At 46.8% G+C, this 14,164-nt stretch overlaps 1 protein-coding gene and 1 non-coding gene across 4 annotated transcripts in view; both read right to left on the bottom strand.

Annotated features, from left to right (window-relative positions):
- Nucleotides 1-1,553: 1,553 nt before the first annotated feature.
- Nucleotides 1,554-14,164, bottom strand: part of IL2RA (interleukin 2 receptor subunit alpha) — a 52,889-nt gene continuing 40,278 nt past the window's right edge. Inside the window, exons 4-8 of one of the 3 annotated variants that reach the window (XM_023230566.1) lie at nt 12,084-12,299; nt 10,495-10,566; nt 10,057-10,128; nt 8,796-8,862; nt 1,554-3,748 (exon numbers count right to left, since the gene is read on the bottom strand). In XM_023230566.1, the coding sequence (XP_023086334.1) occupies nt 3,724-3,748; nt 8,796-8,862; nt 10,057-10,128; nt 10,495-10,566; nt 12,084-12,299 (452 nt within the window). In that variant the 3' untranslated portion in view covers nt 1,554-3,723. The remainder of the gene's footprint in view (nt 3,749-8,795; nt 8,863-10,056; nt 10,129-10,494; nt 10,567-12,083; nt 12,300-14,164) is intronic. The other 2 variants (XM_023230565.1, XM_023230567.1) reach the window with 2 other exon arrangements.
- Nucleotides 7,840-7,980, bottom strand: LOC111554876. The gene has a single exon (XR_002735358.1). It is a non-coding gene; the product is annotated as a small nucleolar RNA SNORA14 (small nucleolar RNA).

Below are 14,164 nucleotides of genomic sequence, written 5' to 3'. Positions count from 1 at the left end.
TTGAGAATCTTGAATAAGATAAGCAATATTCAAATATTTTGGTCTTGGGATCTCCTTTTTAGAAAGTTGAGGTGAAATTCACATAACACACAATTAACCATGATAAATTATACAATCCAGTGGCTGTTCGTGTGTTCAACATGTTGTGCAACTACCTCCTCTCTCTAGTTTCAAAACTTTTTTACCACCCCAGAAAAATCCCCTGGCGAACACTTATCTGCTTTCTGTCTCCATGGAGTTGCCTATTCTAGATATTTCATATAAAATGAGTCATACTGTAGTGACCTTTTGTGTCTGGCTTCCTTCACTCAGCGTAATGTTTTTGAGGTTCATCTAAATGGCAGCATGGATTAATACTTCATCCCTTCCTGTGGCTAATACTCCACTGATAGGGATATATCATGATTTGCTTATCCATTCTTTTTTTTTTTTGGAGGGAAGAGTCCCTTGGTCACCCAGGCTGGAGTGCAGTGGCACCATCTTGGCTCACTGCAACATCTGCCTCCCAGGTTCAAGGGATTCTCATGCCTCAGCCTCCCATGTAGTTGGGATTACAGATGCGTGCCACCATGCCCAGCTAATTTTTTGTATTTTTAGTAGAGACAGTGGAGATGAGGATTCACCATGTTGGCCAGGCTGGTCTCCAACTCCTGTGGCCTCAAGTGATCTGCCCACCTTGGCTTCCCAAAGTGCTGGGATTACAGGTGTGAGCCACCACGCCTGGTCTTTATCCATTCATTTGTTGTTGGGTATTTGGGTGTTTCTACCTCTTGGTGAGTGCGAATAATGCTGTTATAAACAGTCGTATACAAGTTTGTGTTTAGACACATGTTTTTGTGTTGTTTGGGTGTGTACCTAGGAATAGAATTGCTGGGTCATAGGACAAATTTATGTTTAGCCTTTTGAGGAACTGCCAAAACAGACTCTGTTTTGTACAGTGGCTGCACCTTTTGACATTGCCACCAGCCATCTGTGAGCATTTCTAGTCTTTTTCTTAAAGTCATCTTAATGTGTATGAAGTAGTATCTCATTGTGGTTTTGATTTGCATTTTTGAAATGACCAGGGATGTTGATATGCTTGTTGGCCATTTGACAGGACCTTTGCACATTATTTAAAACTATTAAAAACTATGGAGGATGCCAGGCTGGGTGCTGTGGCTCACGCCTGTAATCCCACCACTTTGGGAGGCGAGGTGGGCGGATCACTTGAGGTGAGGAGTTCAAGACCAGCCTGGCCAACATGGTGAAATTCCATCTCTACTAAAAATACAAAAATTAGCTGGGTTTGGTGGTGGATGCCTATAGTCCCAGCTACTTGGGAGGCTGAGGCAGGAGAATCACTTGAACCCAGCAGGCAGAGGCTGCAGTGAGCCGAGATTGCGCCACTGCACTCCAGCCTGGGCAACAGAGCAACACTCCATCTCAAAAAAAAAAAAAAAAAAACCCACCAAAAAACTATAAAGCATTTTTGGTTATGTAGATTATAGCTAGCAATACTTACCATATTTATAATAAAAACCAAGACTTTTTAAAAGATATCATTTATTCTTTTATAAACAATAGCAATAAATTGATTGTATGTTAACAGCAGAGTGATGACATCATCATCACATATCACATAGCTTCCGGAAAATTCCACCATACACTTTTGAGAGAAGGAGAGTGAAATGGTCAATAACATCTTAGTATTATCCTGGAAAAGTTTTGATCTTATAGACCCCTCAACACCCAAAAGGAGTAATTCAATTCTACTCAAGTAAGATTTAAATACATATATATATATATATATTTTTTTTTCTAGTCTGAGATTCTTCTCAACTTTAATCAGAAAATATATACCTGAAGGCAGAGGGGGAGGGTGCACGGATGAGTCTGTTTGTATGTGGTTGGTCACAGAACAGACAGAAAATAATTATTTAATCTGAATCTGGACCCTGCTGAAAACTGCCCGTTATTTTTCATAACACTCTCCTGCCCCTTCAGAAATGAAAACTGGTTGATAGTTTCCTGAATGAATAATTTTCGTTAATCTTAACCATGTGATGTTGTTGAGCTAGAATGTTGACTCAACTGATTCGTGAGGGGAGATCTGATATGGAACCAGGACTTCCACCGAAATCTCAGCTCTGGAAGTTGATTTTTCTCGTGGGAGTTGAGAGTGGGTGGGCGTGCGGAGCAATAGCACAATGGTTCTCAAAGTGTGTTCCTTGGAATAGTAGCAGCAGCAACAGCACCTGGGAATTGTTACAAATGAAAACCTTTGGCTCTATTCCAGACTGATGACTCAGAAACTCTGGAGACCGGCCCAGTGAACTGCTTTAACAAGGCCTCCAGGTGATTCTGATATGCTGAAGATTTTGGTTAATGTTCGAGGACTGCTGGTATGCTCTTCTTTTCTTTTTTTCCTTAAAGACAGGGTCTTGCTCTGTTGCCCAGGCTGGAGGGCAGTGATGCCATCATGGCTGACTGCAGCCTTGAACTCCTGGGCTCAAGCAATCCTCCTGCCTCAGCCTCCTGAGTGTCTGGGACTACAGGCGTGTGCCACTACATCCAGCCAATTTTTAATTTTTTGTAGGGATGGGTCTTGCTATGCTGCCCAGGCTGGTCTCAAACTCCTGGCCTCAAGAGATCCTCCCACCTTGGTCTCCTAGGTAGCTGGGGTTACAGCCTGAGCCACCGTGCCTGGCCTGATGTGCTCTTTTACACAGTTACATTCTACTAGTGTGACCTCCATCCCTTCTCCCTCTTCACTTCCTTCTTTCTTTCCTTCCTCCCATAAACATTGAATGTACGGATCCCTTTTTGGTGTTCTTAGACACTTCTCAGGAAACGTACTCATTGATTTGCATGTTGTGTGTCCACGTGTAAACATCAGATTGGTGCAGGCCAAATTCAGGGTATCATTCATAGCAATCCCAAAGAAACTAACTCTTAAAGAGGCCTATTAGTAATGCACAGGTAAAACCTTGATAAGCATGATTCTCTGCCTGGGACCTCATTCATCCTTCTGTTCCTGACATCGCCTCATGGGTTTGGCTGCCCTGTTTTGAAGTTACCCAAAGATTATTCTGCCATGGCCTCTGTTTTTTAGAAATTCAAGGCTGAAGGCTCAGTAGAAGGGGGTTAGCTTAGAGGATTGAGCCAAGGGTAAAACGATTTCTGGGTAGCAGCCCAGAGTTCTTGAAGGATGTTCATTAGGTAATGTGAATGGGAGAATCAGCAGTCAGAAGCGGTTGAGAAAGGAACTACACGGACAATGTCCAGTTGTATCGGGTAGAGGGTGTATGTGTGTTGTGTACTTACATTAGTGCTAGGGCTTTCCTTGGGATTCCTGAACTGGGAAGTTGAAATGACATGAATGTGAACCTACTTCTCTTTATACTACATATAGCGTGGCGAGAGTTCCATACCATTTATGCTTTAATGAACACACATACATGAAAATAAGATGGAGAGTTCTAGTGGTTTTGCCCTTTCTCTTCAATGATGAAATTGCTATTTAGAAGTGGGTAGCGCTCGCTCTCTGATGGGACTGAGTTGGCGTAGAGACAAAGTTGCTTCTGCCCCGTGTCCTGTGATGTGACTTCAGAGCTTCCAAAACCCAGGCAAGCACAAGGGATGTCTCCTGGGCGAGCATTTAGCACCTTTGATTTCGCTTGGGCTTCATGACTTCTGTTGTCTGTTCTCAGCTTCTTACCAAGAAGTTCTTGTTCTTTTGGTTTTCTAGATTGTTCTTCTATTCTTCCTCCTGTAGTGGTATAACAAAGTCATGGTCACATGTGTAATACGGCACCAAAAAAATGTGGTCCCCACTCTAAACCAGTGTGCGCGCCACCATGCCTGGCGAATTTTTGTATTTTTAATGGAGACGGGGTTTCACTATGTTGGCCAGGCTGGTCTCGAACTCCTGACCTTGTGATCTGCTCGCCTCAGCCTCCCAAAGTGCTGGGATTACAGGCATGAGCCACTGCGCCTGGCCTAAGTTTTTAAAAACTATACAGCAGACAATAGCTGTGGAACAAGAATAATAAACAGCAACTAACTGTGCTAAATGATTTGCATGCAGTAAAGCACTTAGTTTCTAGCCAGCACTGTGCTAGAGAACTTTATGAGATGACGGAAATCTTTTGTAGTTGTGCTGTCCAATAACACAGACACCCGTGGCTAGGGAATACTTGAAATGTGGCTAGTGCAACCGAGGAACTGAAGTTTTAATTGTATTTACTTTATTTGAGTTTAAATACCCTTAAGTATCCACAGGTGGCTAGTGGCTACTGTATTGGACAATATGGTCTTAGTCTTTTCCCAGTCCTTATTTGGCTCATGGGAATTTCTAATTACTCCCTACTTCGCACAGAGTTCCCACAGCAAAAGGCTCCAAGCAGAGGTATGCTGGTGATGTTTAACAAGCAGCTCTCTGATGACGGTTGCCTATCTTCCCTGGTGTAAATCCTCCCTCCACACCCAGCTTCCAGCTGGCAATGTGACATCACTGACCACGTGGTTGGAAAGAGATGCGCAGTAGCCACCGTCAAACGGTATTTCCACCATGCAGGCACAATCGATGTAAACCACCCAGGGAACAAAGATAACAGTAAAATGTAGCAAATAATTAGGAAGTGATTAGTTGTAAGTAATTCTTGCCTTTGTTTTTCATATAGTTTATTGAATTGTAAATTTAGATACTTTATTTTATTTTATTATTATTTTTTTGAGACAGCGTCTCAATCTGTCAGCCAACCTGAAGTGCAGTGGCGTGATCACAGCTCACTGCAACCTTGAACTCCTGGATTCAAGGGATTCTCCCACCTCACCCTTACCAGTAAGCTGGGACTACAGGTATGTGCCACCGCGCCCAGCTAATTTTAAAATGTTTTTGTAGAGACAAGGTCTCGCTTTGTTGCCCAGGCTGGTCTCAAGCGAGCCTCTCACCTTAGTCTCCCAAAGTGCAGGAATTACAGGCAGGAGCTACTGCTCCCAGCCTAAATACTTTAATTTTACATAACGGCTTTGCTTAAAAACCAGTTTGCAGAAGTTCTGAAAATTTAACCGCTGCCTCTCACAAGCCACCGTTGAGCCTTCTCTAGCACTTCACGGACTCCTGGTCATTGCCCAAAACAAACAAAAAATATTTCCCCAAACAAAACTCTCTTTGGCTAGGCTACGGTGATCTTTCGGTAATTCAAATGCAGCTTTTCTGTTGCCACAAGAGGGCACCACGAGTTGAGAGCAGATTCTAGGAAGGATTTTGGACGAACTGACTAGAGGGGTCATTTCTAGATGTATGTTTGAGTCTCCCCAAAGATTGTGATTCTGGGAGACTTTGTGGGAACTCACATAGGTTCACACGGTTCTTTGTTTCACAACATCAACACTGAACCATTCCTACTTCCAAATAGCTGTGTCCTCTGGGCCCGAAGGCTTTTGGTCTTCAAACTAACAAATGAAAAAACAATCCTTGCAAGGCGTTAAGGCTTGTCAAGTGTTCAGCCTGAGGAAGGAGAGGATGCAAGTACTGAGTACACCTATAACACATCAGCCACGTCACATCCTTCCCCTCCTGGAATCCTAAAATGACAGCTTGGGAATCCACTGACCCCTTAGAGAAACTGGTAGACTGTCCGTTATATGGATCATTCCTGCTACAATAACCCTGGGAGGCTTATCATTTGCATTGCAGTAATTTGTACTTTTAAATCCCAGGAGGAAAATTAGGGTATATTATGGGCCTGATGACCCATATAAGAAGGGAAGAGATATTTTATTTTTTTCTCTGGCTGGGATAAGCGCTTTGGTTTTGGGGGCGTGGATCTGTATTTTCTCAGGGTCTTACTGTGGAGTTTGTATTAGGGTTGGCCAGAATGTATGCTGGCAGCGGTCAGGGAGGCCCTGGATAATCAAGAGAGATACAGAGTGAGTTTCTAGAGTTTACTTTTTCTTTATCTTTCTTTTTTTTTTTTTTTTTAAACAGAGTCTTGCTCTGTCACCCAGGGTGGAGTGCAGTGGCATGAACTTGGCTCACTGCAACCTCCGCCTCCCGGGTTCAAGTGATTCTCCTGCCTCAGCCTCCCGAGTAGCTGGGATTATAGGCCCACACCACCACGCCCAGCTAATTTTTGTATTTTTAGTAGAGATGGGGTTTCTCCATGTTGGCCAGGCTGGTCTCGAACTTCTGACCTCAAGTAATCCACCCGCCTCGGCCTCCCAAAGTGCTGGGATTACAAGTGTGAGTCTGGCCAGCTTCCCTGATTCTTAATGCTGTTATCCTAGTGCGGTGATCCTCAGAGTCTGCTCCCTGGAACCGCAGCTTCAGTATCACGTGGGAACCTGATAGAAATGCAGATTCCCAGACCTAAGCAAGACAAGACGACTGCAACAGAGACTCCACGGGTGAAACCCAGCAATCTGTGCTTTAACGAGCCTTCCAGATAATTTTTTAAACAAACGTTTTTAAGTTGACACACAATAGTTACACATATTTATGGGGTATGTAGGGATGCTTTGATACCTGCAATGTGCAGCGATCAGATCATGGTATTTAGCATATCCATCATCTGAAACATTTATCATTTCTTTATGCTCCTACAGATGATTCTGGTGCAAATTCAAGTTTGAAAACCAATGGCCTAGTGTAGGGTTGTCAAACTTGGATGCATATGTATTAGATACATCCGAGGGGCTTTAAAACGTACAACTATCCCAGACATAAGAGGCCACATGATTCCATTCACACCAAATGTCCAGAATAGGCAAATGCATAGAGACGGAACACAGAGTAGTGGTTTCCAGGCCTGGGGAGAATGCGGAACTTGGCAGTGTGGGGCTTCTCTTGGGAATGACGAAAGTGTTCTGGAATCAGTGAGGATGGCTGCACAGCATTGCAAAATACTAAATACCACTTACTGTGGTTTGAATACATCCTCCAGAGCTCATGTGTTGGAAACTTAATCCCTAATCCAGCAATGCTGACAGGTGAGATCTTGAAGAGGTGATCAGGTCACGAGGCTCTGCCTCATGAATGGATTAATGTTGTTATTGCAGGAGTGGGTTTGTGATAAAAGCTGAGTTCAGCCTCTCCTGCTCTCTCTCGCTCTCTTGCCCTTCTGCCTTCTGCCACAGGATGACACCTTGACCTCAGACTTCCCAGCCTCCAGAATGGTAAGAAATAAATCTCTGTTCTTTATAAGTTACCCAGTATCAGGCATTCTGTTACAGTAGCACAAAATGGGCTAAGACATCACTGAACTGTACACTTTATGACAGTTCAATGATGAATTTTATCTCAATTAAAAATAGGTACTGTTTTTCTCTCGGTTCACCCCCAGAGATTCTGATTGGAGCCCAGTCATTCATATCTTTTACCTTTTTTTTTTTATTTTGAGACAGTTTCGCTCTTTTTGCCCAGGCTGGAGCACAGTGGCACGATCTTGGCTCACTGCAACCTCTGCCTCCTGGGTTCAAGCAATTCTCCCGTCTCAGCCTCACAAGTAGCTGGGATTACATGTGCTCAACACCATGCCGGCTAATTTTGTATTTTTTAGTAGAGACAGGGTTTCACCATGTTGTCCAGGCTGGTCCCGAACTCCTGACTTCAGATAACCACCTGCCTTGGCCTCCCAAAGTGCTGGGATTACAGGCGTGAGCCACCGCACCTGGCCTATCTTTTAACTTTTTAAATTAATACGCTGTTTTGGCTGAACAACCTACATAAGCTACAAAAATATTTCTTATTGCAACAAATTTGTTCTTCTATTGTTGTAAATGAAGATTCCCCCCAAATTCAAAGTGGGTCACAATGGTTTTGGTGACATGATTTCCCTCTTGTAAACCTCTCTTAAAAGATGTCACAGCTATGAATCACACTGAGCCACAGAAGAAGCACAGCCCTTTGGACTGCCTTCCTTTTCCTGTGGCATTTACTCGGACCTTGCCACTCACTGGTATTTTAGAAGACTCTCTCCTGGATGTTCTAAGAGGCATCCAGGGTTGGAAATCTGAGTTAATGCAAAAAGATCACACGTGGGTTACATTCCTGGTCAAGGGGATGCTGGTGTGAGCCTCTGCAGAAGTGAGGGTGGGGAGCACAGGATAGGCAAAGCTCAGCAGAGATGCTGCCCTGCGTCCTCTATAGGTAGGGGCTGGGTGGGAAAATCATGGGCTTTAGATTCAAGTTGCAGTGCTAGCCTCTGCCGTGCCATCTTCAAGCTGTTGCATCTCTCTAGGCCACAGCTATTCCAAAGGTTTCTGAGAAGGTAGATTTCAATAATGTTTATAAAACAAGCATCAAGCCTGGTGTATAGTAGGTGCTCAATGAATGTAAGGCTCCTTTGCCTTCCCGTTTCCCTGGTGCTTTAATTTTTGTTTGTTTTTTGAGACAGTCTTGCTCTGTCGCCCAGGCTGGAGTGCAGTGGTGCGATCTCTGTTCTCCGCCTCCCAGGTTCAAGCGATCTTCGTGCCTCAGCCCCCTGAGTAGCTGGGATTACAGATACCTGCCACCATGCCCAACTAATTTTTTGTATTTTTCGTAGAGACGTTGGCCAGGCTTGTCTCAAACTCCTGACCTCAGGTGATCCACTCAGCCTCGGCCTCCCAAAGTGTTGTGATTACCAGCGTGAGCCGCCGCACCTGGCAGTGCTTTAATTCTCTTTGACTGACTCTTTTGGAGGCATGGATTGGCCTCTCCTTTTGCCAGTCCCTGAACTGCAGGTGATTAGAGAGAGCATGGGGCAGGGTGGGCAGGGCTGGGTGCAGGACTTTGATCTGACCATGTGCTGCCTTGGTGATACCACACTTACTGTCTCCACTGCCAGGTGAGCCCACTCAGGAGGAGGACGCTGATCAGCAGGAAAACACAGCCGGCCACTGTCAATAGAGAGAGGGAGTTCAGAAAAGGGCCCTGGGCTTGGCATGGGGGCAGCAGGAGCCAGGCCCACAGGGCAGGCTGAGGACATCCCCAAAGAGCAAGGTGGAGGCTGCAGCCTCTCTTCCCTATCTCAGGACGCAGGTCCCTCCCCGTGGGATTTCCCAGGAGTCCTGAGGAACAGGGCGGGGAGGACGGGGTGAGGGTGGAGGGAGCTTCCCCTCAGTATGCACCCTTCTCTCACACAAGCCCCTCAGAAAGGCTTAGAGGCCAGGCCTCGTTTTAGGACACCGAGAGCGCCTGGTAAAAGAAATGTTAAAATATGAAGATGATGAGAAGCACGTTAATGTCTCCTGAAAGGGTTCAGGTTTTCCAGACACTGCTCTGCTGAGGTTCTGGAGGCTGACGTTTATTTACTTTCTAGGCAGATGCAACCTCAGAGTGTGTTTTTCCCTCCTACCAGGAAACGACAGCCATGTTTCTGGAAGCCTGTCCTCTCTGCCTGGCTACATGGCTCCTTCCTCTCACTGTTGACCCCTGACAGAGGCTCAGGGTACAGCCCTTCCAGATCAGCTTGAGAGGAGCTGATGCGACTGACTTGAGATTTCGCTCACAGCATCCTATAACTGATTCATGGGATTCTGAGCTGTAGGCATCTGGATTAGCTTTTCACTCACACATTCTGCAGTGTAAGGAAGGGGTCTTTTCAGTCAACCAACCAACCTACCAATCAACTAACCAACTACTAACCAACCTACCAACCAACTAACCAACGTACCAACCAACTAACCAACTAACCTATCAACCAACTAACCAACCTACCAAGCTATCTACCAACCAACTCACTACCAATCAACCAACCAAACTACCAACCAAACTACCAATCTGCCACCCTACCAACCAACCAACCTACCAACCAACTAACCCACCAAACTACCAACCAACTAACCAACCAACCTGCCAACTACCAACCTACCAACAAACCAACCAACTAATCCACCAACATACAAACCTACCTGCCAACCAACCAACCAATCAACTAACCAATTAACCTCCCAACCTACAAACCAACTTGCCAGTCAACTAACCAACCTACCTATCAACCTCCCAACCAACCAACTAACCTACCAACCAGTCAACCTGTCCACATCTCAGCCTGGTGTACATTTTGTCCACAAAGCCAGTGCCCCACTCACCTGCTACCTGGTACTCTGTTGTAAATATGAATGTTTCCATGGTTGCAGTCACTTCCGTCTGTATTCGAAAATCTGTGAAAAAGAGATAGAGACACTCCTGCTATCGTGACTTTAGGATGGCATGAGGCTAAAGGAAGTCAGGGCGTCTCTGTAGATGAGAAGCTCAGAGGCTGGTAGGAGACATGTGGTGGTGGTGAGGACAGGAGTTCCATCTCTGCCTGGGGACCATGCTTGGTCCTAGTCCTGGGTTCCCTCTTTCTGACACTTGCTTTGGGGCCTGCAGGTTGCTGAGGCCCTTTCCCTGCTGAGAGGGAGAGGAGGCTGCTGTAGGCTTCTCCCCTACGGGTCACCTCCGCCCATCTCTCTGAGCCTGGCTCCTGGCCACCCCTGCTCTTTTGGACTAGGCCTCTGTGGTCCAGCGTTTGTCTTCTCCCGCACCTGTTGTTGTGATGAGGCGGGAAGTCTCACTCTCAGGAAGGCCGTCGGGGCTTGCCTGAGGCTCCTCTTCACCTGGGGGAGAGAGTGAGTGATGCTGGTGGAGCTAAAGACAGGAGTCAGGGCCTCACTCCCATCCCACCTGCCCTGGGCAGCCGGCCCCAGATACGCCTGAGGAGGCATGAATCCGAGTGTGGGCACTTCGCCGGGGATTCCACCCCACATGGTTCCACACCAGGGGTACTGGGAAGCTGTGAAGTGGCCTCAGCAGAACAGACGAGGCTGAATTCTAACTCTGACCCTGGCTGTCCCCAAATCTCTGAGCAATGCTTTCTCCCCAGCCTCCCTACTCAGTCCGGGTTTCCATCTGTGACTTGGAAACAGGTCATAATAATATGAATGTCACTGAACCATTGGGTGGAGCAGAGATGCACTAAGGGACAGCTGCTTCTGTGCCAGGTTCTCCAGTCCTCCTGAGGGGTAGCAACCCTGGCTCTGCCCTGCCTCTCACCCTCTTCCAAGGAAGCAGCAGGCATTCCCTGGCTGTCAGGGTGGCCCAGGGAGGTTGCTACGGGAACAAAACAGCCTCCCCAGGGAACCCAAGAGAAGGACATGGAGTAGGAGAAGTGCAGTGAGCAAGAAAACCAGGAATACTTGTGGTTGAATGTAAGTCACTTTTTTTTTTTTTTTTTTGAGACGGAGTCTTGCTGTTGCCCCAGGCTGGAGGGGAGTGGTGTGATCTCAGCTCACTGCAACCTCCGCCCCCTGGGTTCAAGTGATTCTCCTGCCTCAGCCTCCTGAGTAGCTGGGATTACAGGTGCCCACCACCACACCCAGATAATTTTTATATTTTTAGTAGAGATGGGGTTTCACCATGTTGGCCAGGCTGGTCTCGAACTCCTGACCTAAAATGATCTGCCCGCCTTGGCCTCCCAAAGTGCTAGGATTACAAGCATGAGCCACCGCGCCCAGCCTGCATGTAAGTCACTTTTGATTGTCGCGATACTAATAAGATTTCAGAAGGAAGATAGCAGGAGACCTTGACATCAGTGGGCTGAGCGTTTGCATGCGTGTGTGTGTGTGTGCATGTGCACTGAGTAAGTCCCAACACTGCACATTTTGTGTTGATTTATCCAAACTCCGCTGGGGAATGGCACAAGGGCAAGGAGCATGCTGACTGCAGAGTACTGTTCAAATCATGCATTTATACGATCACCAGTAAGAGGAAAAATGCGTGAGTGGGAAACTGGACTTGCCCTTGGAGCCACAGGAGGCCTCGGTGGCTTAGAGAAGTAGTGGACTCAGGACCAACTATGAGGCAGCAACTAGGGTGCTTAGGAGAGAGCTTTCCTTCTCTTCTGTCTCCAACCTTTCTCCCCACTCAGGCCACATGGGAACCTTCATTGAAGGAGCCCTTGGAGTCCATCTGGTCTATTTAAAAAAAAAAAATTTTTTCAGAATGAGAAAAAATGGGAGCCCAGGGAGATCAAGGGGCTTGTCTAAGGACACACAGAGGAGAGGTCAGGGATTCCGCCCTGGTCAGCCTGATGGAGAAAGGCAACACTGTGGATCCCAGAAGGGAGCCACCATACCTGGAAACTGACTGGGCTCCGTTTCACTTGTGCATATGAGCTGGGGCTGGGTCCACCTTGTCTTCCCGTGGGTCATTTTGCAGATGCTCTCAGCAGGACCTCTGTGTAGAGCCCTGTATCCCTGGACACACTGGTAGTAAACCGTCTGCCCCACCACGAAATGATAAATTCTTTCTGTGGCTTCATTTTCCCATAGTGCAGGTTCCCTGCAGTGACCTGGAAGATGGAAGGAATGCTTTGAAGGCAGTTGGGGACAGCACTGCGAGTGAGTCCAGGTTGCCTCTTGCTAGGGACTGGACCTTGGTTCTTCCTCTTTTGACTGCTTGCTCATCCTTTCATTCAACCAATATATGTTGAGAACATCTGAGCGTGGGCAAGTTCGCTAGGCCCTGTAGGAAGGCATGAAGACCCTGTCACTCCTGCAAGGGGCAGACAGTGGATTGTGTAAGAAAGGCATGTGAAGGGTAGCAGACGTTGGCGATGGGAACACAGAGGAATGAGCGATTCATTCTGGTTGGTGCTGCCCCGAGAGAGGAACACCACAGCTGGGTCTTGGAAGACAGTGCAGGGGTTGACAGTGGACAGGAGTGGGCGGGGCAGTCTCAGCTGAGACACAAGGACAGGCTCAAGCCTATTTGGGCCAATGGAGCATGAAGACCACCTTGGATTTCTGCTGGACAAGTGAGGAAGCACATTCTTGGGGGTGGCAGGTGGACATCTTGGGATGATGGCGGAAGGACTGGGGGCAACCCCAAAGCCAGGAGGAGGGACGGGCTGAGGGAACCTCAGAGAAATGGAGCACCATCTCTGATCAAGCCACACCTGAAGCTTGACACACATGCGCCCTTTCAAGGCTTCTCAAAATTTCCCATTCCCAGAACTTTCCACTCACCCAACTACATCCCAGGTCTGACTGACCTGCAGCCTGAGACCATGTCTTATTCTGATTAAATCTCTGAATTCCCCACCCACAGCCCCCAACCTGGACATATGGAATTGTATGTGCCCTCTAACCTTAGCCTGTGAAACTGCACACGTGCTCTGAACTTCCAGACTCTCCCCAACCCTGCATACCCAACAGAACCTCTGTAAATGTCCTACAGAGCCTCTGGCCCAGCAGGAAGCTGGGTGGTCCTGTCCCAGGCTGGCTCCTGGCGTGTGGCACGTTGAACATCACGACTGAACTTGTGTTTTGGTCTCAGGATAAAAGGTTGTTTGACAACCAATACAATTCATAACTGTCTGAACGTGTTGGAATCGGGTGTACTTCTTTCCAATGAAAACACCCAAACTGAGACAATCTTTGAAACATCCCTCAGGCAGAGCCAGCCTTCGAGAAAGGACAATAAGCATTGGCCTCTTTGAAGCTTTCCAATAACTGTGCAGGGTGATATGGGGGAAGTAGAACAAAACAAACAAATGTGCTTGGAAACACCAGTCCAGGACAAAGTCGGAGGGGGAAGGAGTAAGAACATCGTGTTGCAACTGTGCCCCTAGATTAGTCTGTTTAAAAAAATAAAATAATAGAAGCTATAAATAAATTCAAACTCTTAAAATAAGTAATCAGGAGAAAGTTTCCTCATCTAATCTGGGAGACCTGAGGTCTGATTCCAGCCCTACTATGTGAGCCTCGCCAAATCTTTTGATCTTTTCTGCATCTCAGTTTCTTCAGTAAATTGAAGTAACCCTTCCTGGTCCTGACTCATTGTATTGCCAGGCTCAAATGGGATGGTGCCTGATACAGTTCTTTGTAAGGTTGTAAAATTAGCAAAGGGCTCTGAAGTCTCCTAAGGTCAGCCCCTGACCTTAGAAAGCTCAATTCTTCCTAGCAGGTTCTGTTTTTCTTTTTTCTTTTTTGTTTTGTTTTTTGAGGGGGGACAGAGTCTTCCTCTGTCACCCAGGCTGGAGTGCAGTGGTGCAATCTCTGCTCACTGCAACCTCCGCCTCCTGATTTCAAGCAATTCTCATGCCTTGGCCTCCTGAGTAACTGGGACTACAGGCGCCCTCCACCATGCCCGGCCAATTTTTGTATGATTGTAGAAACAGGGTTTTACCATGTTGGCTAGGCTGGTCTTGAACTT

The sequence above is a fragment of the Piliocolobus tephrosceles genome, chromosome 9 (genome assembly GCF_002776525.5).
Source record: "Piliocolobus tephrosceles isolate RC106 chromosome 9, ASM277652v3, whole genome shotgun sequence".
NCBI lineage: Eukaryota > Metazoa > Chordata > Mammalia > Primates > Cercopithecidae > Piliocolobus > Piliocolobus tephrosceles.
This window is presented reverse-complemented; position numbering and strand designations above follow the sequence as displayed.